A 26,917-nucleotide genomic window follows, 5' to 3' on the forward strand; every position below is an offset into this window, starting at 1 on the left:
AACAGCTGGGATATGATTTGCACAAAGCCTTAGCAAGAGGTGCTTTTAAGATCAGTACATGAAGTATTCATAAGAGATATCTAAAATCCGACAAAAATCACCAATTAGAATAAATAATTTTTGAAATTTTAAATGAAGTGGTGTGAATTTTGAATAGAGCAATGATAGATGGATAGCTACAACACAGATTTTAAGAACCTTACTAATCCTGTTAGAAAAGGATAACATCAAGTGCTCTGCAAACTTATTTTTATTCAAACTCCAAACAAAATTTGAATTTGGAACCAGGAGTCTTTAATTTCGAAATGTGTCAATAAAAACAAACACTCCACGATATTTTTCTGATTGCAGTAAAATAAACACCACAAAACAACAAATCTCACCGAAGCTCGGGATTCTACAATATCCCAAAAAATGTAATTTATGATAACTAGGGTAGCCGAATGATTCCAATATGTAAAGTGGATGAAATCACGAATTGAGGGAACTTGGGCAACCACGAAAGGGCATGTTTTATAAATTGAAGTATCAATTTGCATATTCATTGATTTTTGATATTACCAATTAAATATCCACCTATTCCATGAAAAGATTAGCCTACTTGAAATATATTAGGATTCTTGCTAGTCCTAAGCCATAACCAAGAAAACTGTACAATGTAAAATAAAAGACCAATCATTAACCAAGTTAAGTTTAATTTTTTTTAAACAAAAGAATCCTTTTTCTCTAATATATCAACCAAAATATCAGACATTTCTGTTGTTTGTGATAATAGATGTATTTTTCTTTCTGAACAGACGTCTGGGTGTTGTATCAAAAAAGGCTATAATTGTAACATCGTCAGACATGTTTACCAATTTAATTCCTGCACATAGTTAGTTGATTTACACCGATTTTATCTAGTTGAAGGAACACATGTATATACTTATGACTTATACATATTTCAGTCCACCATTTATCGCAAAATTTGCTCCGTAATTACTCTGTTTCTGCAGTTGAAATTTCATTTCCATTTGACACACAATCATCATCCTCATCGTCTTCCAGTGCCAGTGCAGCAAACTTACTTTTTTGAACAAATTCAACTGCTGGTTCAGGTTCAAGTTCAATAGGTCCTCTTGGTGGTCGCCTCCCAGATCGATTCGTCCCTTTGTGAAAATCATGCTCTTGTCCAGCTAAAATTTATTGTAAGTTGAACATCAATGAAGAGTACCACAAACAAATTTAATGAATTATATTTTTTTTTTAAAAATAGGCAAAAAATGAAAGTAACAAAAGACAAAAGAATAAAGGGCATGAGCCCATGAATCACACAGGTAAAATTTGTTTGGTAAGTGGAGAAGAAACATTTAATCAGACAAAACAGTCCTGCGTGCAATATGATCAATAGTTTTCTGATAATGACATTATTTGTAAAAGCATTTTTTTTTCGCGAAAGAAAACGAACCTTTTCTGATAAGAAGGCACTTACGGTACATTCAATGAAAGAGTCCCCTATATATAGTCCCCCTAATTTTTTGCGATTTAGTGCTTCTTCTTGCCATTGATGGCTCCAAAGAAAAGTAGTGATAAAGCGAAGTAGAAGGGGTAAAAACAACCATAGATTTAAAAAAAGAAATTATTGTGAAATACGGGAATGGTGCTAGATTGTCTGATCACGCCTTGCAGTATGGCATGGTGAAGTCTACTATTTCCATTTTCCTTGTTTATATAAAATAAGAAAATCATAAAGAAAGCTAATGTTGTTCTGGGAGTGCAGCAATTGGTAAGCAAAGGCCTCAAGTAATTACGGATATGGAAAAGTTGCTGCTTATCTTATAATTATTGTTGTTCAGGTAGAAGTTTTATTAATATTTCGGAATGCGTAAGAACATATTAAAAATACTACCATTGTTTATGAAAAAAAAGTTTAGGTAACGAACAAACCGGTAAGTGAACACTAATCCCGAACGAATTAAGCTTGGCTACAGAGGTATCACTGTAATACTTGATATCAACTGAACAGTTATGGAAAACTTCTCAAAGAATACGCTACGTACCAGCTGCAGATCTATCGCATTCTGGCCTCGAATCTCTACTTGAATCTCTTTTTTTTTCTTGGCTGCTTGAAGTTTTCGCAGATTCATTCCTGCAAAGGAATAATAAGCACTTGCAGTGTATGCTGTGGCACGAAAAACCTAGACGTGAGCTACTTTCCCTTTTAACAGGACGAAAATGAGCATTACCCTCCAACCAACAAGATAGTTCTCCTGTACTGACAATATCCTACCATAGATACATGTCTGAACACCAAAGTTAGCTTCACATTATCACAAGATAATATTATGAGCGCAAGCATAAATCTCGTTAAAGGACAATCAAACTTTTATTCATTTCCTAATAAACATTTGAGGCCTAGTATGAGTCACACTGTGTGACCACACATGTTTCCCATAACAAGTTGTGTTTTTAAAATGAGGTGTTCACCCCCAAATCTTGGGGCATATGACTAGAAGTCATAACTTAGAGTGAGAGAGAAAATTCAAATAAAAAAATTTTTAGTCGAGGTTAAGCCTTTTAATTCAATTTGAATAACTAGCATATCATACGAAATTAAAATTTTACGTCTCAGGCATTATGAAGGTATTCACTGTATATGTATATGTCCAGTATATGTATATGTCCAGCGGTTCTCAAACTTTTTGTTCATTCCGCGCCAAATTATCAGGGAAAAAATCATGGCACACATACACAAAAAAATATACTAGTTATAGTAACACAATTCTGAGTCGCAAATCGTGTGTAGTGCGCAAATGCATAAATAACAAATAACGTAATACAGATTAAAAGGAAGTACTCGAACCTTGAACTACTTTCTTCATTTTTTCTATAATCAGATTGCTTATAGTTATCCTGATTTCTTCCATGACTTTGTTTCGAACGACCACTGCCACCATCTCCTCTTCGGCGGAAGTCTGATTCGTTTTCATAAGTATGACGCTGTGGTGGATCTCGACCAGCCCGATCATCTCGACGACCATCCCAATGTTGTCGGGGCTACAGTAAAAAACCATAATCTTTATTTATAACAAAACCTCATGTAATTTAAGTATTTAGACAGATACCTGCACTTTATTATGATTTATGTGTGATGTATTATATACACAACATTAAATTTGTAATCCAGGCATCTTGTACAGTATAGCCATTTTAAAATTCTCAACATAATTTTACCACAATCATCATTGTTTGGAATATTAGAAATTAACTTAAAGAAATACCCTTTCATTCTGTCGTGGTCCATTTGAGTCTGTTTGTTGATCACTACCATCACCAGCACTTCCGTTACTGTTACGAGATACATCATCTGATCCTTCAAGTATTCTAAAATAATATTATACAGTATACACATTGATAGATAAACCATTAATGATACACTAATAAAAAGTTTTCCAAAACTTGACCCCAACTATCAGTCCACACTGGTGATGAAGCCCATAAAATGTAATCAATGAATATACATGGATATATTCAATAAGTTTGTTTATAAATTTGTACCTCTCAGCCAGATCATCTTCTTTAGCATTTCCTTCAGCTTCTTCTCGTTCTCCCCGACTATCAATCTTCGGAGGACCTCTGCTCCATTGATTTGTTGGAGGCGGAGGAGCAGGAACAACTGTTTTTTTTTTACTGTCAGCATTATCCTGTATAAAATCCATGTTAAAGTAAGTGCCTCATATTGTATAGTTTTGAGTGCCAAACTTATGACTGCTTTAAAAATAGTTGCAATTCAAAAAGGAAAGCCAAAATACATTTCTTTCTTCATGGACATGGACAGTGGACAGTGTGAATTGTAAATAGATAAATAAACCAAACATGAAACAACAATGATGAATTCAGCAATGCTGTGGGACCAGAAGTGCCTAGAAAGACTGTAATTACCTCTGATGACGATGGTTTCCTAGGTGATCCTCTGTCATCTTTATCAGATGCGGAACGTTTTCCCCATGCTGATTGCTTAGGAGGGGGTGCTGGTCTATAATCTCGTTGCGACTCTTTGTCTTTGCTTACAGTTCCATCTTGTTGGTGACCAGGAGATGTACTTCGCCTTCTATGAGAATCTAGCAAAATAGTGTTTGAACAAATCGTTCAGGCTATTTCCCAGAATGACTCGTTTTGTTTAGCCGCATATTGTTACCCTTAAATTTAATCCATAAAATGATTGCATTTTCGTAATACAATTATAATATGTACATTGAAACCTCCTAACATGAGTCATATGGAATTATTAAGTCAAAAAAAGCGATGATTGTATTTGATAGATTTAAGATTTAGGTAAAAGAGGTCCAGAACAGTCACAAGTTCATCAACATTAAAGGTAGGCAACAGAATAGAATGTTGGCCTGGAATTTCCCTGTTTACCAAGACATAACAACAAACAAATTTGTGGAACTGAAAAACATTTTTCAAGGCATTTTAAATGCACCATTCACAAACCCTGCACATTTGAAACCCGATCAAAAACATTGCAGACCTTCATAATCTTTATCTGATAAAATTCGTTGAGGAATTCTTCTTGGAGATGTTGGATGACTGTCATCTGATCTTTCACTAGATCTTCTAGGTGCTCGTTTATAAGCGTTACTAAAAAGTAAAGATTGAATGTTATTTCATTCAAGCATCCACTAGATATTGGAAAATAAAAATGTTGACCCTTATTAGAGGATTGTTCTATTGAAAAATTAAGTTTTAAGGATACAATAGATCAGGGCTACTCAATTATTTTCACCAAGGTCTGTACACAATTTAAAAATTACTGGGGTCCGGTCATTCCCAAAAAATATATCTTAAAAACGCAGACAAAATTTGAAATGCATTGTTTGACAAAGTACAAGAGCAATGTTCAATATCGCGCTTCATTGCCGGTATGACAAGGGTTCAGTTCTGTAGCTGAGCGCCAACTTTGCTGAAAAGATCTCAAATATTCACCCCACATAGCACACATAAATATATATATATTTAAAAGTCTTCAAGCTACTTAAATTATATTTAGGACTGAATATTTGGAATATATTAGTCGCGGACAAAAACAATTGGTTCCAAGCACAATAAGGAGAACCACAGCGTCCACAAGAATTCTAGCAAACGATTCATTAATTGACTTCGTGTCCGATAGCAAAGTTATTTTTGAATCGTTAGTCTGTGAAATTACATTTATTCGGTTCTGCCAATTATTTTCATCCTGTTCCTAGGAAATGAGAGTATACCATTTTGCAAAAATCGGGTTATTTGATCTATTTTTAAATGTTGGAAATACAACTACCGTAAAAACTGACAAATAGCATGCAAAACTTCAAAAACAAGCTAATGTTTACCACCATTTTTAAAAACTGTGAAAATGAATCCAAACGGCCGGCCTAATCTTCAGTTTGCACGCCATCATTGACATTTTGCTGATTAGCCAATGCTAGGGAACAAAACAGTTTAGTCAATGTTCTGAGAAACTTATATTGCGACAATTTTTACCTCAGTGATTTGGCGAAAAATGCATTACGATCACGAAATAAAAAGAAACAATGCATTCGAAATCATGAAGCAGTCACGGTCCAAATTTAATACTCGAAAGGTTCGGATTCGGACCAAGGTCCGCCAGTTGAGTAGCCCATGTAATAGATCATTGTATATATATAGAGCTCAGATTCATGCAGTAGAATATACTCAAGCATGAATAATCAGTAAGACAAACATATATTCGTAAGAGCTTAGGCATTCAAAATCGCAGTAACAATGAATAAAATGAGAAATATCACCGTTCATCTTTAACTAGGAAAACATTCTCTTCATCTTTTTTCATTTTTTCTTCAATCTGTTTTTCTCGTGTTGCTGTGTCAACTGGTTTTGCTGATCCAAATATAGAAGATGACCGAGTACTGTAAACATGCCCAAACATTAGTCAGATCATTTAGTGAAATTTTAAGTTTGTCTTCTCTTCAATTGAGCTCATGAGAGCTTGTAGGAAATAAAATTAATGCCGGTGTTTCTTTGCACAAAATTCAAATATTATACGAGATATTTTGCAGCTTTATTACGAATCTCCTATCAATGATTCTTACGTTTCGGTCTTTTCTTCCAGTGGAATACTTCGAGGTTGAAGTTTTAGCTGTGGTCTGGATGGTGGCTCATCTCTACCTTCATTTGATCTTTGACGTTCCGGACCTTGCAAACTCTAAATATAATATAATAAGAGGTACTAGAACATTGTATATTGAAGTATAAATCCTTTTTCCTTGTCTACCTCCTACTGTGAATCCTTATGTGGGCACAAGGATAATCGAACAAGATATTAAAGTGATAAAGAGGAATACCATGATCTCATTTCAACCCAATAGCAACAGTATTTGTTAGCTTTTGTAAACAGGCAAAACAAGATATGACGGAGAAAAAAGATAAAAATAATTGTCAGGTCAAGTGACTACAACAAGATTCGAAACATATAGATCTCTCATTTTGGCTGTCTGGGCTACAGATTTTCATATATCCTGCAGTAATGTAATAATTCCGATATTTTATTTACCATGGCGAAGAAGCGACAATATGAAGAAGACTATTTGAAGTATGATTTTACATCCTTGGTCACCAGCGGCATTGAGAAGCCGCAGTGTGTATTGTGCAATGTTGTTCTCAGTGCTGAATCCATGAAACCGTCCAAATTGAAACGTCATTTGGAGAAAAGGATTACAAATACACCGCGAAGAACGACATGAAGCCGCTACCGCTATAAAACGTCAAAGACTTGATGTTTCAGTGAGCTTCTATCAAGAAAAACAGGCCTTAGTGCAAGCGTCCTATGAAGTTTCTCTGCAAATTGCAAAAAAAAGCCTCACACAATTGGAGAAACTCTTGTTAAGCCGTGCTTGTTGAAAACTGTGAAATTGATTCTCGGAGAAGAAAGCGTGGCAAAAGTAAAACAACTTTCCCTTTCCAACACTCCTGTTCAGAGGCACATCTCAGATATGTCCGAAGGCGAAGATTTGGTGAAATGAAATTAAAGCATCTTCAATGTTTTCCTTTCAGGTTGATAAATCAACAGACATTAGTTCATGCGCTCAACTGATGGTTTTTGCAAGATATTTTTATTCACGAGACATCAAAGAAGAATTCCTCTTTTGTCATGAGCTTGCCAGTACAACTACAAGCTCAGATATTATGGAGAAAATTAAAATATTTTTCGAATCCGTAAATCTAGAATGGAAACGTGTTTGTGGAGTTTGTACTGATGGAGCTCCTGCCATGCTAGGGTCACGTTCGGGGTTTCAAAAGAAAGTCGAAGAACTTGCTTCTGAAGCCAAAGGTACACACTGTGACATTCATAGATATGCGCTTGCAAGTAAAACTTTGCCAACCTCACTGCAAAATGTACTAGATTCGGTAGTCAAAATCGTAAAAATACATCCAAACCGGAAGCCTCAACACACGCCAGTTTAAAGAACTTTGCAAAGATATGGATTCAACCCACAATGTTGTATTCTTCCATACGGCTGTGCGATGGTTGTCCAGAGGAAATGTTCTGAACCGCATTTTTGAGATGGAGGAAGAATTGAAGTTTTTCTCTGCGATGAAAAAACCTGAATTTCCTTCCTACTTTAATGATCAATTGTGTGGATGAATTCTCTTGCCTATTTGGCCGATATTTTCGAAAAACTGAACATTTTAAATTACAAGGGAAGGGTGCAAACATATTCAGCATAATGATCATCTGGTAGCATTTGTCTTTAAGTTGAAAACCTGGCGCCGAAAAGTATCTGAAGGAAACATTGCAATGTTTGAGAGATTATCAAGCGTCAATGAAGATTCGGAAAACCTTCAAGAAGATTTGAAAAGCTGTATTGTAGAGCACCTTGATTAATTGCAGTCAGAATTTCGAAGGTACTTTCCAGACCTAGAAGAAAATGAATCTATTCTGACACGTAATCCCTTCTCTGGACGTAACCGATGTACCAGAGGATGTGCAAGATCAATTTCTTGATCTTCGTTGTGATTCAGTCGCACGTGACCTATTTTGTGAAAAATCACTAGCCCAATTCTGGTGCTCCATGTATGAATCCTATCCACAACTGGCTGAACTAGCTTCCCGAATTCTGCTACCTTCTTCAGCTCTTCTTCATATAAAAACAAAGGCACAAAATAGAATGAAAGTCGGGGATGATATGAGATTAGTTTTTTCAAAAACTCAACCACGAATTACGTGGTTTTCAATGCCAGCTGTCACATTTAGTAAAACTGCAGCTTGATGAAAAATTAAATTACACAATGTTCACTTTGCCGCTCATTTTATTGATAAGTATAGAAAGTGAGGCAGGGGGTCACGAAGTATGTGTAAACCACCAAAGGGGGGTCGCGAGCCAAAAAAGGTTGGGGACTACTGGTTTAGCACATATAGGCCAGTTCGTGTTTTCCCCTACACAATAGATTTAGAAAAATTATAAATAGAAAAAATGTTCCGAACATTCAAATCTAAATGTACAGATAATGCTATATTTAATTACTTCATTTCTCCATTTTGAACCCTCTTCACCTCTGCCATAATCATCTCGACGTTCATCCTACGAATAAAAAAGTAAGATGCGCTGAAATAAGCCTGAAAATAACATTGATAAAAACAAAAAAATTGCATCCATCAACAGAATGGTTAGGGTGACATGCTCCTTTTTATATAGATTGTTCACATGTACTTTCTTTTGTGCAATTCTTAGACAAACTATAATTTAAAAAAATGAGTTACCTGATATCTATCTCTACCATAATCGCCATCCCTGTTGTTATATTCATCTAAAAACAAGATTGAGATGAATAAGACTGGGATTAATATGAAGAGTCGTTCATTTCTCGTCTACTCAAATAAAGTCTTACTTCTATATCCTCCACTTCTAGTATAATATCCCGAGTCTTTTTCTCCACCATACATTCCACCACCGTAATCCCTGTCTCTCCCATAACGTCTGTCCCCACCATAGCCACGATCTTTATCATAACCATGATCGCTTCCGTATCCACGATCACCACCATAGCTTCTGTCATATCCCCTATCTTTGCTATATCCACTATACTCCCGATTTCCCTCATATCTTCGATCACCACCATATCCACGATCTTGATAATCACCTCCTCTGTTTTGATCATCTCGACCGTAAGAATCTGTTCTTTGATAATCTAGAAGATGAAATTGTACTCTGCCAGTTTTATCTATCCCCGAAACAAATCTACAATAACATTACATTGAGCAATACTAGAAAGTTCTCTATCAGGGAACTAAGCATACAATGACAATTATACAGAGGCCTATATAACAGTCATAGTTACATATGATGTAAGAGAAAATGTGCACATGTGAAGTATGAATGTGTTAAACAGAAGTTTATTATTAACAAATCATACTTGAGCATTATATGAGACCATATCACTAGATACTATTTTGAGGTACTTACTACCTCTATAAGAGCGTTGACCGTGTCCACTGTCATATCTGCCATAATCACGACGACCATAAGAGTCTCTTTCGCCATATCGGCGGTCTTCTCGGACTGAGCGATAGGCACTCTCGTCGTAACCTCACCAAAAAATGAACATGAAATTAACTATAAGAAAAAGTTGATATGCCAACAAATTCCTTGACTAAAGATTTTTAATCTCCTTTAAAAGAAAAAAAATTGCATACCCCTGTTAGACTGCGGTGGTCTGAAATCTTCATTTGGTTTTCTTCTCCACTCTCCCTCAGTTACATCTGGTCCCTCAAAACCACCTCCCATTCCAAAGCTTTGGTTACCATATCTATTATTGCCACGTCGACCATCTAAATACAGATCATCATACCATTTTTTATATTCAAATAAGTATGAGGCAGGGATGGCCAATACCAAATAATTCACTCTTTCGAATACATTCGAAATTATTATTTCCGAATATGAAATTTTGAATACCTCGAAAATAAATTCAAGTAAAGGAAGCTTATTTCAGTGTATGAAGGAATTAGCATACGATAAACAATGGAATCACTGTTACCTACAAGCTGGCTACCAGAAAATTTATATCCGCTGATTGCCGTGATATTTTATAGTAGCATGCCCTTTTTATTTTCGTAAGTAGGAGAGTAGAATCAAAATTAATTACAATCAGGCAGTATGCTTCATGTTCACAGATTGCTGTGGGATTGATTTTACAGTTATTTTAAAAAAAGTTATTCATTTATTTTTCCGTAGGACGACGCCACCATGAGTTACGTCAAAAATTAAAATCGGGCAGTTTACCTCACATTTTATGTCCAAAGATTGTCACTTATTTAAAGTTGTAATGTTATTGTTTTTCGTAAGAGCGAACCTCGGAATCAAAAATTAATTATAATCGATCAGTTAACCACAAATTTTATGTCCACACTCCACAGATTGCCATCGCCGTATAAATGTAGAAGTGCATTAATTTATTCGCGAGTCCATGCAGCCATGAGGTATGTTAAACACAATTACATTAATAATACGGAAGGCATATTTTAAATGCTGTTATCGGTCATGGATTTGAATATTTTGCCTCAACAGAAAATCATCCCAGTTAAAAGTCCATACTTTTAACTATCATTCTCAGAATTATTTTTCTAAAGCGGGAAATAATATAAATTATTTTTCCATGGGTACAAAAATTTAAATCAAAAATTGATTGTAATCGGGCAGTTTACCACGCATGTCCACAGATTGGAATTATCGAAAATCATCCAAAAAAGTATTCGAATACTTTGATATTCGAATATTTGATTCGTTTTGGACAGCCCTGGTATGACGCGAAGTTGTGCTTGTGAGCTCACTTCAAGAGTTGTCCAAAAAGAATCGAATATTCACAATATTCGAATACCATCTCAGCTAATGTTGAAATAATTCTGAATACTGGCGACTTTGTGCCGTCAGCAAGGTGTTTTATTGGTGAGGGAAATCAAACGATTTTCCGTGCTTTGTTACTTGTTATTATGACGATGAAATAGAATCGGAAATTTGATTGTTTTTTTATTTTCTGTGCAAACGCCTAACGCGCAGCGCATATTGTTGTGACATTCCCGCAAGGCTGCATTGTGGACGTTGATTGTTTGTTATCTTCTGCGTGAACGCGCGGAGCATAATGAGGCGACATTCCTGTAACGCTACGCTGTGGACATTGTTGCTATTCCTTGCAGGGCTACCACTTCATTTACGCATTCATTCCCAGTTACATTAGAAAATTGATAAAAAACGTAAAGCCGTATTTAATAACCAAACACACTCACTTTTAGAAAGCCGCCCCGCAGAGCGTTCCAGCCAATTCCAAATTTGATAAAATATTTTGTACTCTTATTTAAATTTGACATAATCCAGTATTTCTTGAAAATGGTTGGTCAAATTAATGGAGAGCAATATTTAAAATGATGGCGGTTCACGCGTCTCGTATAGATCCAACAAAGGTCAGATATTATTAATAAATAAGTTCATGCGCTTTGTTACGATACCCAATAAATTGTCGCAAGTAAGAAAAACAAATTGAATCATTTGGACGGTTAGGAAAAAATAATTTATCCCTTTTTCACTTTTTGGCAAATAATTTTGATAATAATAGTTAAAAGAATAGACTTTTCCAAAGGATGATTTTCTGTTGCGCAAGATATTTAATCCATTACTGAAATCAGCATTCAAAATGCCTTGCCATATCAACTTAATTCTGTTTAATGTAACTCATGGTTGAGCCGACTTACGTAAAAATAAAAGCATACTAGCACTAGAGATGCGCTTTTTTTGACTCTGATTCGAGTCCACGTCATTTTTACCGAGTTTATAATCAATTCTGTTTTTACCAATTTACGCTTATGTTTGTACTTTTACCTCTATAAATCTCACTACATACCTTAATAACTAGTTGAAATTCAAGGTTAGATTTGTAACAATATCCCTCGTGTGCATTATAAACACTCCTAATAGAAACGACGACAGATATCCAGATAATATAACGCGAGTTAAAAACTATCGATAGCTTATAAAAATGATGCGCAAATCGCCTTCAAACTATCTATCTTTTTTGGTATACATGTGGCACACAACAAAATATGTGTTAGCGCAATATTTTGAGTTTTCGATACGCGTAAATAAATATGTAACATGATCAGGATCAACCCAAATGGGAATCTCATCAATACCTCTTTTAAATCGAGTTTATTACATGCAATCCTTTCTCTAAAAGGGAGCAATGGAAAGCATGGAGCGTTTTAGAATGTTTACATAAACTACTAAATTGCAAGCATTGTATTGACGATGAGTGGCAACTCTCTACCAATTGCGCACGCGATATAGTAAATTTAAGGCTAGAAATATCTGGAATTATGGGAAAGCACCGAGTCAAAATATTTTTCATTTTCCATATTGACATGTAAGAATTTCTAAATAGCCGCCCAGAATTGACGCAAGGTGGTGGGCTAAAAATCCAGTTCACAGCCAAGGCGCACATTGACCCACGTTTACGCTTGTATTATAACCGCCAAAAAAAAAATAAATATATTTTTAAATTGATTCAACAGCTATCTGCGTAACCATTAGGCAAAAAATATGAGCTACGACGTATGTTCGTGAGCGCACAATGCTGTAGTATGGTCAAAAACGTGTTTTTCTACTTTAACATTGTGACGTCACCGACGAGTCCCTGATCTAATACTCGGATTCGTCCAATCTCTGTAATGTCGGACTCGTCCCATCCCTAATAACTACACTAAAATACCAAGGCAATCTGCAGACATAAAATCTGTGGCAAACTGCCCAATTATAATCAAATCTTGATACTTATTATCATACTTACTAAGATCCGCAATAGAATTCCAAGGAATTAGAAATTACTAGAAACCACTTGTTATTGCAAACTGTAGCCAGCAATTTCACACTGATGTACAGTACCTTGATTTTTTGATCCAGCAACATCCACTCTTATTTGTCGTTTGTTAAAAGTTTCTTCATTATGTTGCAAAGCCTGAGCAAGAGAATGCCTATCTTCAAACTCAACATATCCATAGCCCTTGAAACGACCATTTTCTTCGGGAAGACGAACTGAGATGAGCTGGAAATCGTGAATAGTATTTGATTAATTACTTCAACAAGAAACTTTTCTTTAAAATTATCAGCTACCAATTCAGATACCAGTAGATAGAGATTAGGAGGAAACTTTATAAGAAGTCAACACTGTCAAAGAAAAAACTGAAACGAAGTGAATTTCATACCTACATGAGGTCCTTGGGAGAAAAACAATGGCAGAGTGGTTTTCTTTACAAGCAAAAAACCTTTATGGTGTATCAATAACTAACAAAATCTGTTATATTTAATATATAATATGTTATATTCATAACTGGACTGAGAACCCGGCAACCACGAGGAATAAACATAAAAGACTCAAGTTTAAAGGAAAAGATTTTAAACAAACACAAACAAAAAAGTTCAAAAACAAACACTGGAACATACAAATAGACAAACCTGGAAACCCCCAACATCAATCTTTTAGACAGCACAGTAGAGACAGACCTATCCCACCCCTCTCTAATATTTACATAATTTTTATTATAATATTTTAAACTGACTATTGATCTTTATTATTTGCAGCCAGTTCTTGTTTTGTCTGAAGAAGTTAAACTATAATCTAACGAAAGCTCACAAATATACTTGATATTTCGTGGAAAGAGATGATGTTATTCCTAATATTTATAACTTCGGATTATTCATGACCCTTGTCATTAATGGGCAAGACTTCATAGAAAGACAATGAACAAGCAGCCAAAGCAGGGGTGTCCGATTCGAATTTAATATTCGAATACCGTTTTTGTGACCATAAGAATACCTAATATCGCTCACACATCCTAGCGCCGACGTCCACATTAAGATTGATAACATTGATTTTTTTCGTAATGGGAGGCCGATATGTTCAGTGCGGCAATAAATTACTGCCGACATTAAAGATTTCAATTAGCGCCGACTTGAAGTGCTTATAACATGTGGATGTTATAATTAAAAATATTTTACAATTATTATCGTATATTTCAACTTAGCCGAGATAGTTTGTGAGGCCACGGCAATAAATCTGATAGCAAATTGTGTCATAATTAATTGTCCCCATCCTCAGTTTCAATATTAATCAGGCATAACGAGAAATTTTTGTATTTCTTGCAATTTAAAAAAGCGTATAAAATAGCTTTTAAATATTATTTAGTATCTGTCGCGGATTTTATCATCATCCCAGCATCGTTGATTAAATATGGGTAAATATGAAAGCATAACATCTAATATGAAATATTTTTCGGTCTTAAATAAAAATTAAAACCTGTGGTAGCACATCAATTAATTCTTGTGTAGCGGGATAATTGTGGCGGAATTTAGCTAAACCATGTCAATGGGCTAAATAACACTCACTCTGACAATAAACAGTCAAAATTTATAACAAAAAAGTTTGTGCTGTTATTAAGTATTTTTCTGTAGATTTTAAAAAATTTCACTCATTGCATAGTTGCCCTTTTTCTATGCTTGCCAAGATACCCTACATTCCATAGGTGCGAATACTGTACGTTATTTAAGTCTCTTTTCTCACAAGCAAAAAAACCCACTAATTTCAATCTTATCACACATGCCACTTGTATTTACAGCGGCTTTACAATGATAACATTCCTATGTCCCTGGATTTCAGAAAAGTGAATAAAATTTATGTGGGCAATTTTAAAAGGTGTTCAACATGGTTTTGAAAAATATATAAAAATTTTCATAGATGACAAAAAGTTCTTATTTTAATATTTGAGCAGATAATATAAACCATGTAGGCCTATGTGCAGTAGTTGTTAAGTGTCTGTAAATAACCTTTAATGAATATTCAAAGCTGAAAAGCTAAAAAGTTTTTCAATTATATGTACCGTGAGAATTTATTGCAAAAATGACCTAAAATAGGGCCAGAAGGCCCTTTTTAGGTAGAATTAGCATTAAAGAAGAAAAGAAACAAAAGGAGGTTTCAAAAAAGGATATTTCTCAATCTCAAAATAGTATAAACAATGTATATTTGTCAGTCCACAATACAAAAAGTATATTTATAATGACTAATACCTTCAAATCTTGGAAAAACTCAGCTAACATTTCTTCATCAGCTTCATATGGCAAGTTTCCAACAAATGCAGTATATGGTGGTTCGTTAGGAAGCTTACTCATATCAACCTCAATAGTTCTTGAAGCTCTGGGGCCAGTGGGAAGACTGGATAATATTTTTTTATTGTTGTATGAGCTCTGATAGTTGAGATCTGTGAAAAGCAGATGTTATTTCCAAAATTGAGAACGGAATCAAATAATTCAACATCACCATTTGAATCCCAAATATTTTAATAATATTAGTGTATTACAGAAATGCAAAATTTACTAAATAGACACCTTGAGTCTTGAGTAGTATCAACGAACTTATTAGGGATATCCTCATCGTTTCCATTTAGCGTTATATTCGAATATTTTTCTTTTTACTATAGTTGATTGTAATTTAAACAGTGCGCAAAGCTTGTGACGACGGTCGCTCAAATATTTTTTTGTTAGGCCGCATAGTTCAAAATTAGAATTTCTCATAAAACAGTCGCCGCTAACATGGTGCTTGAAACAGCCAATTTTTTCAGCAAATAATGATTTTTCTGTTGCGCAAATTATTCATTCCGTGACCGATACGAGCATTTGAAATGTCTTTCCATATTAATTTTGCTAATGGTAACTCGAAGTTGCGACGACAAAATAAAAGCACTCCACTCTAATAAAACATCAAGGCAATCTGCTGACATAATAATGTTAAATAAACTGCCCGATTATATTTAGTTTTATTAATACATATTTTAGCAATCTCGCGAATTCGTTATCGTAGTTAAAAAAATTTCCAATATTTCCTATAAAATCCCAGGGAGTACAATTTAATCCAGAAGTCTACAATAAAAATATATATGACGTATATTAGTATATCAAAAAATACATATCCATCGCTTCGAAATCCCCATGGAAGGTTTCTGAAACAGTAGTCGATTACGCTATTCGTTACTAGTTGGTTTATTCAACAGAAATATGATTTTTCGGTTGTATAAAATATTCAATTCAATTACGCTATTTGTTAACAGTCGGCTTATTCAACAGAAATATGATTTTTCGGTTGTATAAAATATTCAATTCATGACTGATATGAGTCAGTTTAAAATGACTTTTAATATTTATTGCTCTAAACTCGCAGTTGCGACGACAACTTCAAAATCAAAGCACTCTACTCCAATATATCACGAACGATAATCTGCACATCAGTGTTAACTATTAGTGAATTTTTTTGCGAAAACTGCGAGGCACCTTCGCAGTTATTTTTAGAGACCGCGAAATCAACATTTTTTTCTTTTTTTGGAGCGAAAAAGTTGACATATAATTTGCCTGTGAGTAGAAAGTTGACTAATAAACTGTGTACGAGTAATTTTGTAAGCCAATTTTGCTTTACATAATGATATTTGAGGAAATTATAACTATGAGGTGCAGACATGGGAGATAAAGCTATCTGAATTTGGCATTAACGGCAAAATTCATGTTTATAATATAATGTTTTATACAAGCACTCCACTTCCACTTCTCCCGCAAAAATGCTCGACGACATTGGCTTGAAATTAGAATGCAAGGCCTTGGTGTTTCTATGAACGAGAGTATTCATTTGACCAAAGTGCACAATTTGCTAGTGCAAAAATATCTGAATGAAAATGCATTAAATTAAAAGTGAAAGTTTTTCAGGTACTCGTTCCCCTGCCATTCAGAAAGTTCTGATGCCACACATGGCATAGTTTGGTGATGTAATGTTAATTTAGCCCATAATTTTTTGAATTAAAAGAGAAATATTCAATTAACAGCATCCCACAAATTTGCGAAATCACCAAATTTACACAAAATATGGTTTTGTCGTATTAACATCCGTTTTAATGCAACCACACATGATAACAGCACAGGAGGTCCTCGACTCACAACGTTGTTCCGTTCTTGAGATGCGATGTAACCCGAATTTCCATGTCAGTCGGAAAATTATACATAAATTACAGTCACAGTCGAACGACTAAGGCCAAGCGAGTGTTTCACCATTTTAGATCACTTAATAATGTCTGATTTCACTTCCATGCTGATGGCCTTTATTTTCTTTGATGCACTAACATTAGTAACATCTCTTTACGCTTTGAGTCCATAACAAAGGGCAAAAAGTTAAAAAAAACGATCAAACAAGCTACGAAAAAACAAGCTTAAACAACCAAAAAGGCGTATCACTGAAACTGTGTACCATGTGACTGGAACTTAGTGCAGTGGCGCAGCCAGGGGGGGGGGAAACGCCTTTACATTGGTGTTTATTTTCTCTAAATCACAAATTTGTGCCACGGTAACAATGATAATTATTTTCTTATTTTTGTGCTCGCACAGAATAGTGAAAACTGAAAAAGTCAATAACGCGTGCAATTGCCTTCTGCTAAAATCGTCGATCGTTCCATCAGTGTGTTATTTAGGCCGTAAATGCCTTTACATTGGTTAATTATTTTATTTTTGTACCTGCACAGAATTGTGAATTCGGTGAGAGTTATTATACGTTCATCGGCGGCAAGGTTCTAAATCAGAGGTGACGAACCTGCGGCCCGCCAAGGACTTCCGTGCGGCCCACGAAGCATTCAGACAATTCAGTGTATGTTTGGCGTAAAGTCACAAACCTTCAAGAACTGTACATAGAGAAGGGAAGCGCAAGTGTTACCGTATTCATATTACTGGCAACAACACTATTTCCAACACATCTATTTTTTTGGATCATCGATACCTCTAACAATGGATCAAAATGACCATTGTCGTAGCATAGTTACGCTCTCTTATCGGCAAACGCATACGGTTTAATGGAGGAGTAATCTCACTTTATGAAATGTGATATTTTTGTGCACGATACACGTGATATTTGAAAGTAATAAAAAGTTTATAACTTCTGCTCAATGATTAAAACAATGGTAGATCCCAAAAAAATGACTATGTTTTAAAAATCAGTTAATGTGATTAGAGGGATTCGTTTACAATTTTTGTATCCGAAGGCCTGCGAAATACAGATCTTTTGTACAAAGCCTCCATCACTAATGCAAAAATGTGTAATTAAAAAAAACAAACTACGTTCTGAAATAACAAATTAGTAACTATCCAGTTGCGGTTCGGGTTAGGAGTGATTTGAGGTTTTGAATTTCCGACGCAATCTGGATTCTTAGCCCCCACCCACTCTAAAAATGTAATTGAATTATTTATAATTCACATTCAATTTTGAGCGGAGGCGCTGGTTTTTTATAAGGAATCTTTGTACAAAGGATCCCGAAATACTTTTCTGAGGCATTATCAACTAGAATTTTCCTTATTAACGCGACACAAAATGTCATGAATTAAGATTCGATAATGCGTAGGTTGATATTATCATTGGGGGAAAAGGGTAAATCGTAACGAATCCTTAAATTTTTATGCAACTGTCGACGCAATTAGGCAGGTTACTCGTGAAAAGAGCCCACTTTTTCGACGGATAATGTTTTTTACTGTTATGTTATGTTGTCGTTTAGCGATTTTGCAGTTGTGCAAAATATTTCATTGGCGACAAATAGGAGTATATTTTTAATTTATTGCTTTCTAACTTTAATTCTGTGTTTAATGTAACATGCAGCTGCGTCTACAAATTAAGAACATTACTACAATGAAATATTACATCAATCCACGGCTATAAAAAGTGTTTCCAACTGCCAGATTATATTTAGTTTTGATTCATATTTTTGCGATGTTACGAATTAGTTATACAAATATTATGATGTTCTTGCATCACTGACTGTCTCTATCACTAGATATTTATATCAACGTCCGAGAAATCCCTAGATCTGCTATAAAATATCAAAGACTATTTCAATCAGTACATTAAAAATTGATTTTGCATTAACATGCAGGTAGTAGACTCAAACTTTCGTGTTAAAAATGCTGTGGTATTCGAATGGAAATTCGGATTTCAAACATCCGAGCCGAGCGTTTATATTGCCTTATATAATTGAATAACATCAGCTGTATGGATGCCGTTGTTCGTTTTGTAGATGAAAATCAACAGGTATCATACGGTAGTACAACTAAAAATTGTGCGGCCCGCTCACTCACGGTGACTGATAAAGTGGCCCGCAACCGCAAATGGGTTCGTCACCCCTGTTCTAAATACATATGCAGGAGTAAATCCGCGATCTAAATTAGAATATAGAATACTGAATATAAAACCGTAAACGATATGTTTTGTTGAGTCCCAGGATCGCCTAAAAATGCTTTTCTGGGCCTACGGCACACATTATATTTGGTCACCGTTTAGAAACATGTCACTAAAATCACGTAACCGCTAGATGGTTATGGCTTCTTCAACCATCAAGTCCATGCTCCCGAAAACAAAAAACTGGCTAACTAATCCCATACCCGACATGAACTGGTATCTGGATGAGAGGCTGTGGTTTGCCATATGATTAAGCCGTCTTATCGGATTTCCCATCTCCCAGGATAAAAATGTAAATCCTTTATCCTTTATTTTTTTAAAGACAAAACAATTGTAATTTTAGCTTTAGATGGGGGTGGTTCTCAACCTCCGATCCACTGAATATATAACAATAGGCTAGTGGCGCAACCAGCGGGGGGGTTACGGGGGTCGTGTCCCCCCCGTTTGACATTCGTTTTTTTTTATTATTGTTCTATGTTCAAACAACGTCGTTCTACGGTCATAACAATCCGGTGGAAACTACTCTTTTTCCAGTGCTTTATCACCTCGACGTAATTTAACACCGTCCGAATTCAATCATACTTTTTGCTGTTAGTTACGTAATAATCGCTATCCCCGCGTATATGTTTGTATTCGAAAATGAGATATGTTACCTCAAAAAAGTAGAAATCGCGCGCTGTCGATGCGAATTGAAAGCGACAATAGCATAATGCTATCACTCTCTCTCTTGTGACGGATACTCTCGTGCTTCATCATCTTGACGCAATGTAACGCCGCCCGTCTTCATGTTATAATAATGCAGTAGAAACTCTGAAAATCTGGATACGAAAATTAATTTTGGAAAAATATTGCTTCGATTAACCTAAGATTTTCTACATATGAAAGGCCGAAAACCGAAAACGCCGTACACATCCTACCGCCCCCGTTTTTTATCGCAATCGAAAGCAGTCATGTGTGGCACGGCAATAACTAACAGTCGTCGTGAAAGGTTTTCAATAAACTTCGACTTGAAGTGCTTATGAGACGTCAAGGACGTTTTTGGTTGAAAATTTTTTACATTTGTTATCGTATATTTCAATTTAGTCAAGATATGTTGTGTGCCTCGGCAATAAACTTAAAAGCAAATCCTGCCCTAATTAATTGTTTTCATCCTCAGTTTCGATAGTTATCGAACTTAACGGAAAATTTTTTAATTTCTTTCAATCTATAAAATAGCTTCTAAATATTATTTGGTTTCTATCGGAGATTTTATCGTTATCCCGACGTCGTAGATAACAATATCGTTCATTTTAGGTTGGAGGTATTGGTTTATAATCAAAAAATAACATGAAAAATTTAAATCAACGCCGACTCAAAAAGTAAAACACGTTTTTCCATCTTTATTCTCCACTATTGGCGGACGGAAATTTGGGAATCGGGTTTAGCTAATTTGATTATGATGACGATGGTAAACAAAAGTACACAAACATACCATACCGTTCTTAGTCGTTATTTCTCTGTCCTTTCTTCTTTCTATGTGCATATTAAGACCATAAAACGTGTTTTATTTTTGAACTCTGCGCTGATTTGAATATTTCATGTCGGCTGTTATGTATTTTTGTTTGTAAATGAATACCGCTAACTTAAACGGAACGATGTTGTCATCAACGCCGGATGCCGACGAAATCCGCGATAGGTATTATTAAATAAGATTTGAGAGCTATTTTATACGCGCTAAATTACAAAAAATGAAAAAATTTCCTGTTATGTTCGGTCACTATCGAAACTGAGGATGAAATCAACTAATTAAGACACAATTTGCCGAGGACGCCTAAACCATCTCGACTAAGTTAAAATACACGATAAGAAAATATTTTCAATCACAAAAGTCCTCGAAGTCTTATAAGTTCTTCAAGTCGGCGTTTATCGAAATTCTTTCATGTCAGCTGTAATATATTGCCGAACCACACATGGACGACGACGCTAGGATATGTGTGCCATATTCGGGATTAAATATAAACACAAAAAAACAGTATTTGAAGTTTGCGATATTTGAATTTAAATTCGATTTGGACATCCCTGCATTAAATTAGTCAGTTTTTAGTTGTGTTTCCAAAAATTAGTTAGTAGTGAATCAATTATTTTAATTGTCATTATGCCTTCCGGTGAGCTTCAGTTTAGTTTAGAATTTTTCTGGGGTTAGGGTCGGGAAAAGGTCTATTCGCAAGAAGTGCATTTTGTTTTTAGTCTTGACGAATTCACCCAACGAGCAAGACGCGGCACGAGGGAAACACTGGAATTTATTCAAGCCGTGTTTCATTATCCACGAGGCGCAAAGCGAGGTAAACGTTGAAAATAATTAACAGCTTTTCGTTAGCAATTCGCTGGAATGTAATGAACGGCTACCCACGAGGTGCAAGACATAGCGAAGCGCCGTTAATGAACGGGGGCAAGGTAAGCGAAAGGCTGGGATTTAATCAATGGCGTTTCCCTTTTAACCACGAGCAATTTATCGTGTTTCAGCAGGGTGACACCTAGTGGCGTTGCGACTTAAGTCGTGGTTGCACTGTGTAAATTCCGGTCGGACCCCCCCGTTGAAAATGGCCTGGTTGCGCCACTGCAATAGGCTATTATATCTCAAATGCAAAATGCAAGGCATTGATCGCCTCCCATTTATTGTGTTTCATTGTTGAGTCAAATTTGGTCAGAGGTCCTACGCCCATTTCAAGCGCTGAACAGGATACTTTTGCCACAGTTTTAGATATCACTAGAAAAATAAAATCTGGAGCTCAGTGACAGAGCCATTAAATTACTGCTGATTTTTGTGAAAATTACTTATGTGAGAAAAGCTTTTCATCTTCATCTGTCATTAAGACCAAAAAGAGAAATTGTGTGAAGTCAACGCCCTACTTCAGCTTGCAGAGATTTCATTAAAACTGCGTTTAACCCGTATTATGTCAAAAGTACAGCAGCAATTTTTTCATTCGTTTATTAATTATGTTTTTGACATTTTGGGTTAATTTTGAAGGTTCATCGGTCCGCAAAATTCGTTTTGAAATTTTACCGGTTCAAAATTTAAAAAAGGTTAAGAACCACTGAATAGGATAACATTATTTTTGACATGATAGTCAAATATAAGTGAGCAAAATATAGGACATAGATACCTGCTCCATCAAAATCATCAGCTTCATCAGCCCAATCAAGATTTTTACTAACTGGTGCAGGTGCAGAATCTCCAAGAAAATCTATCAAAGAAATTGTTGTTCCCTTCTTCTTTTTTCCTTTTTTACCTACAAATATAACAATAACACAATTTAGGGATATATAAAATGAGAGTATAAACAACCTACATAAAATAAGAATATTGCTATTTATTCATCCTCAGCATTGCTTCACTACTCCAAACTGCAAACCCCTCTTTTAATTAAAAGACATTCTGGGCCTCCATATCAGCGCTGCACAATAAACTAAAAAAAAGCACAACCTAAAAACATTACCATTGGGCTATCTGAAAAAAATAATCCTGATTTACCGAAGTAAATAAAAATTTACGGTAGCACTATAGCATTCAGGAATAAGAAATAAATTTCCTATAAAAAGTATTTCTCATGCGCCCGCATGAACGGTATAATCCTGAAAATTACTGATTCTCATATATCAGACGTCCAGCCGCGATATAATCGTTTGTACACAAAGCAATCTAACGTGTCTGCGTGTAGCATCGGTCAGATATCCAAGAAAGAAAACTCCTATTTGTATGGGCCTATTTCTATGTTAATAAAATGAATATTTTTGTGCCATGCTTCCTAACTAGTATTATTAAGAGTGATTGCGTTCTCAGTTTATAAACCTCTTATATATGTATATTACACTTCTTCGAAGCGGCCAAAGTAAAGACGACACATAAACGCTTTGATAATTTCTCAAAGTTGCAAGGCATCCGAAGTTAGCCGGTTTTACAGTATTGGGAGTCATAGAGACATAACTGACATGGTGCTGCTATTTTTGGGTTAAGATTGAATTTTAAAACAGATCAAGTTAAATAGTCATCCTGTCATCTGATTGTAGAGTGGACTAGATTGGCAGACACTAAAACTGGCCAAGTTACCACTGTACCATAAGGTACAACACAAGGTACGGTACTATATCAACAATTGACAATAAAGTCAGAAAGTAGCATAGTGGTAGTCATAACGTAACCACATCAAATTCATGCTCCAATGCTACAGTTTAATTATGGGCAGAAGAGTGTAAAAAATGAGAGAGCTTATTTTTGTGGGCTTACCTGTCGGCTGTGATGGCACTTGCTGAGCAGACATGGTTATGAGAAGACGCCTAACTGGTTATATTCCAAATAAACTTAAGATTTTCTTCACTGAAACCCAATGAAAGATTAACTCAGTTACTGGTTACTGTATACCATACTGGTTTAGGTATAACAAAGAGCTCGAGGGCTAGGGCGAATAACAATGCAGAAAGTCATGCTCCAAATAGGAGCATTGACAAATCTACTTTCAGTATGACACAGTTCTCTGATTCTGAGAATAGCTCCCATATCTGCATATTGAAGAACATCAATTAAAACAGTAAGTGCAAACCCCTCTATTACGAGACAATTTGGGCCTCCATAATCGACAATAATTCAAAACTGGCACTGCACAATGAATTAAAAGGAAGCCCAAGGGATTCCTCAGAAAAAAATAATCTGATTTACCAAAGGAAAAAAATTACCGCAGCTCTTTAGAGTTTCTAGCCAAAAATCAGAGAACTGTGCCCTACTGAACACTGCCGAAACTATGCAATGTCTGAATATAGGCAGAGATGTCAAAAAAGATTTAAAACTAGTTTTAGTCCCTAAATGCATGTGTCATCGAATTTCTGGGTACTGTCTGCATATTTGTAATGCCAACCTTGAAATTATGTGATTTTAACAAATATCATTCCTGACATCGGAATTGTGATAAAGACTTAAATCTCAAGATCCCAATCCCAGTTGTAATAGATAAAAAAATATTTTGCTAATAAATACAAATATCTGCCAATGGTTTGGTGTACGCTAAAATTGTTCAGCGGGCCGCATGCGTCGGTGTGGGGTCTTACTACTTACTGAATACAGCGCGAAACACCGCAAAGAATGCAAAACAGCGCGAAACAGCGCGAAACCAGCGCAAAACAGAGGGAAACAGCGCAAAACAGGAGACGCAGTCATTACCACCTCCTGCCACGAAAGAACCACGGCGCTTCTCGCCATGGTTTTATGGCGCTATTTCCGGTATATTTACAAGGTTATGTACCGGATTATAGGTCATCATGCGAAATTTTATCTACCTTTTTGGTGCTCCAGAAGTATGTGCAACAATATGTCGCACAACCTGAATCCGCTACACACACACACACATACTATTTTCAGGTTGTGCGCCATCTTGGTGCACATACTTCTGGAGGACCCTTTTTACCTAACCCTAACCCCAAAGTCAACCATATCCATATGGAAAATGTTCTAATTATGGTACCTAAAATGTGTCACCAGCAGGGGCAGACCTGCCATTACAGCATTACTGGCTACATACGTTGGTTTGTGTTTTTAATTTGCTGCCGTGGTACTCCAACTCAAAACAAGGTGCCTCGAACTCATTGCAAAATTTTTTTCTGCTTCACACTGTTTCCCTCTGTTTTGCGCTCTTTCGCGCTGTTTCCCCACTGTTTAGCGCTGTTTCCCTCTGTTTTCCGCTGTTTCGCGCTCTTTGTGGTGTTTCGCGCTGTATTCAGTAAGTAGTAAGACCGGTCGGTGTGTGCCATAGTTTGGACCACCCTGTACTAACTCATTGAGTGGACATTCATTGGCGGTTAAAAATATGCCCAATTTGAAACATAGGCTATTTGATAATCCTGTAATCCAGGATGGCACACTATATGATGGCGTGTTGACGATAATACATGAAAATCACATTTTGATAACAACATATATGATATCATACTTTATTTGAATTTGGACACCAACAATCTAGACTAAAACAGTAAACTTAATAACCCGATGAGGCATTAGATGATTTAATTTATAAAAACAATAACTTGAGCCAATGCCACAACGAGGCATTCCTATGCCGCAAATGTTCAACTTTATGATTTATACAAGAATAGATCGAAGAAAACGAGAATCAAATTAGCAGAATCATTTATTCCAATGCTGCATCGAAGCATTCATTTGCCACAAATGTTCAACTTGCGTAATTTATACTGTTATACGAGAATAACTCAATTCAATGCCACATTGAGAAATTCACCAGACTGGATTCCATGGCAGGTGCAAGGCCGAGGGCACTAGCGCTCCAGTAATAGAAAGATGCCGACAAATTGCAGAATTGTAGCTCCACAACTGTTGACTATACTCTAGCTTCCAAGATTTGGCCTAATTGAAAAATGCATAGCAAAAAAGACCTTATAACTTATCGATCTTGATCGGTAAGTACAGAAGTATGTTGATAGGTATTTGTCTGTTAGATACAAGCGATATCTCGCAAAAGCGAGGTAAATCTGCTCCAAATTTTGCATGTGCATTCATCATATCTCGGACCAGAAGCCTATTAATTTTGGATGAATTATGTCATAGCGTATATGGAATGGAATTTCTGATTGCACCCCCAATTTCTTGTTGGAAAAGATCATGAAATCCAGACTGCTGGACTGGGGCATTCAAGACATCAGACTGCTCACGCATCGAGCTTCCAGTCGGCTCGAAGTCCCTGGTTTCAGAGACACACATGCATTTCTTCGATGTTTCAGAATACAGCCGCAAATCCGGAATCGGATGCTGTACTGACAGCCGCATCACACTGTCACAACACTTTAAAAAGTACAGTACGGTATATTCTGAAACACTATTGAAAACAAATACCCATCAGTCAGTCAGTAGGATTTACATATTTATCCCGGGGGAGAGGAAAGCCGATAAGACGGCTTATCCATATGGCGAACCATGGCCTCTCGTCCGGTTACCAAGTCGGGTATGGGATTACAGGATTAGTTATATTGTTTGTTTTTCGGAAGCATGGACTTGGTGGTGGAGAAAGCCGTAACCGACCAGCGGTTACGTGAACCACCCAACGACAGTGAGGAGTCCAGCAATCCTCTCGCACATAACCATCCCTGCATGGGATTCGAAACCACGCAGAGTAATTAGAGGTGCGGTGGCGAGCGTATTCCTAACGCTTAGCCCGTTGAGCCACACCGCCGCGCCAGTACCCTACTGAGGTACAGGTATGCTCAGATGCTGATGTATAACTCGTCCTACTCTCCTAACAGCCTAACACTGTAACATACCGGTACCGTAATAGGAGATAATTACCGTTATGCCTATATTTTAATGACTAGGCTACGATATGATACGCACGGTACGGTACCCCTGTGGTGGCGGTACTGTACCTCTGTTATCGGTACTGTTACGGTACCCAAGCCAAGCAGTCATTTTGAAAATGTTATTGAATCAGATTAGAGAAAGCATCCCAGATTTAGCCGGGAGTCCTCGAAACCGAAAACAACAACAAACAAAATGCAGGTGACCTGAGAGATGAGCTTTAGATGTTTGTCGAAAACCCAGCCAGATGGCCATTTTCGGAGTTCCAAACATGTTTGTGCCTAACAC

At 36.1% G+C, this 26,917-nt stretch overlaps 1 protein-coding gene across 4 annotated transcripts; it reads right to left on the bottom strand.

Moving 5' to 3' along the window:
• Positions 1–234: 234 nt before the first annotated feature.
• Positions 235–26,917, bottom strand: LOC120338787 (uncharacterized). Of its 4 annotated transcripts, none has more exons than XM_078115841.1 (18): positions 26,836–26,917; positions 22,440–22,565; positions 15,111–15,301; positions 12,933–13,092; positions 9,695–9,829; positions 9,468–9,587; positions 8,890–9,189; positions 8,762–8,808; positions 8,526–8,582; positions 6,093–6,205; positions 5,790–5,909; positions 4,514–4,623; positions 3,922–4,100; positions 3,538–3,683; positions 3,261–3,363; positions 2,843–3,036; positions 2,040–2,128; positions 235–1,175 (listed from the first exon to the last, which is right to left on the bottom strand). In XM_078115841.1, the coding sequence occupies exons 1-18, from the start codon at positions 26,900–26,902 to the stop codon at positions 979–981; spliced, it is 2,454 nt and encodes an 817-aa protein (XP_077971967.1). In that variant the 5' UTR covers positions 26,903–26,917; the 3' UTR covers positions 235–978. The 4 variants fall into 4 exon arrangements, with proteins under 4 accessions (XP_077971967.1, XP_077971966.1, XP_039262669.2 ...); XM_078115840.1 differs by having other exon boundaries at positions 9,465–9,587; XM_039406735.2 differs by lacking the exon at positions 26,836–26,917 and adding an exon at positions 23,561–23,696 and having other exon boundaries at positions 9,465–9,587.

The sequence above is a fragment of the Styela clava genome, chromosome 9, assembly GCF_964204865.1.
Source record: "Styela clava chromosome 9, kaStyClav1.hap1.2, whole genome shotgun sequence".
Taxonomy (NCBI): Eukaryota; Metazoa; Chordata; class Ascidiacea; order Stolidobranchia; family Styelidae; genus Styela; species Styela clava.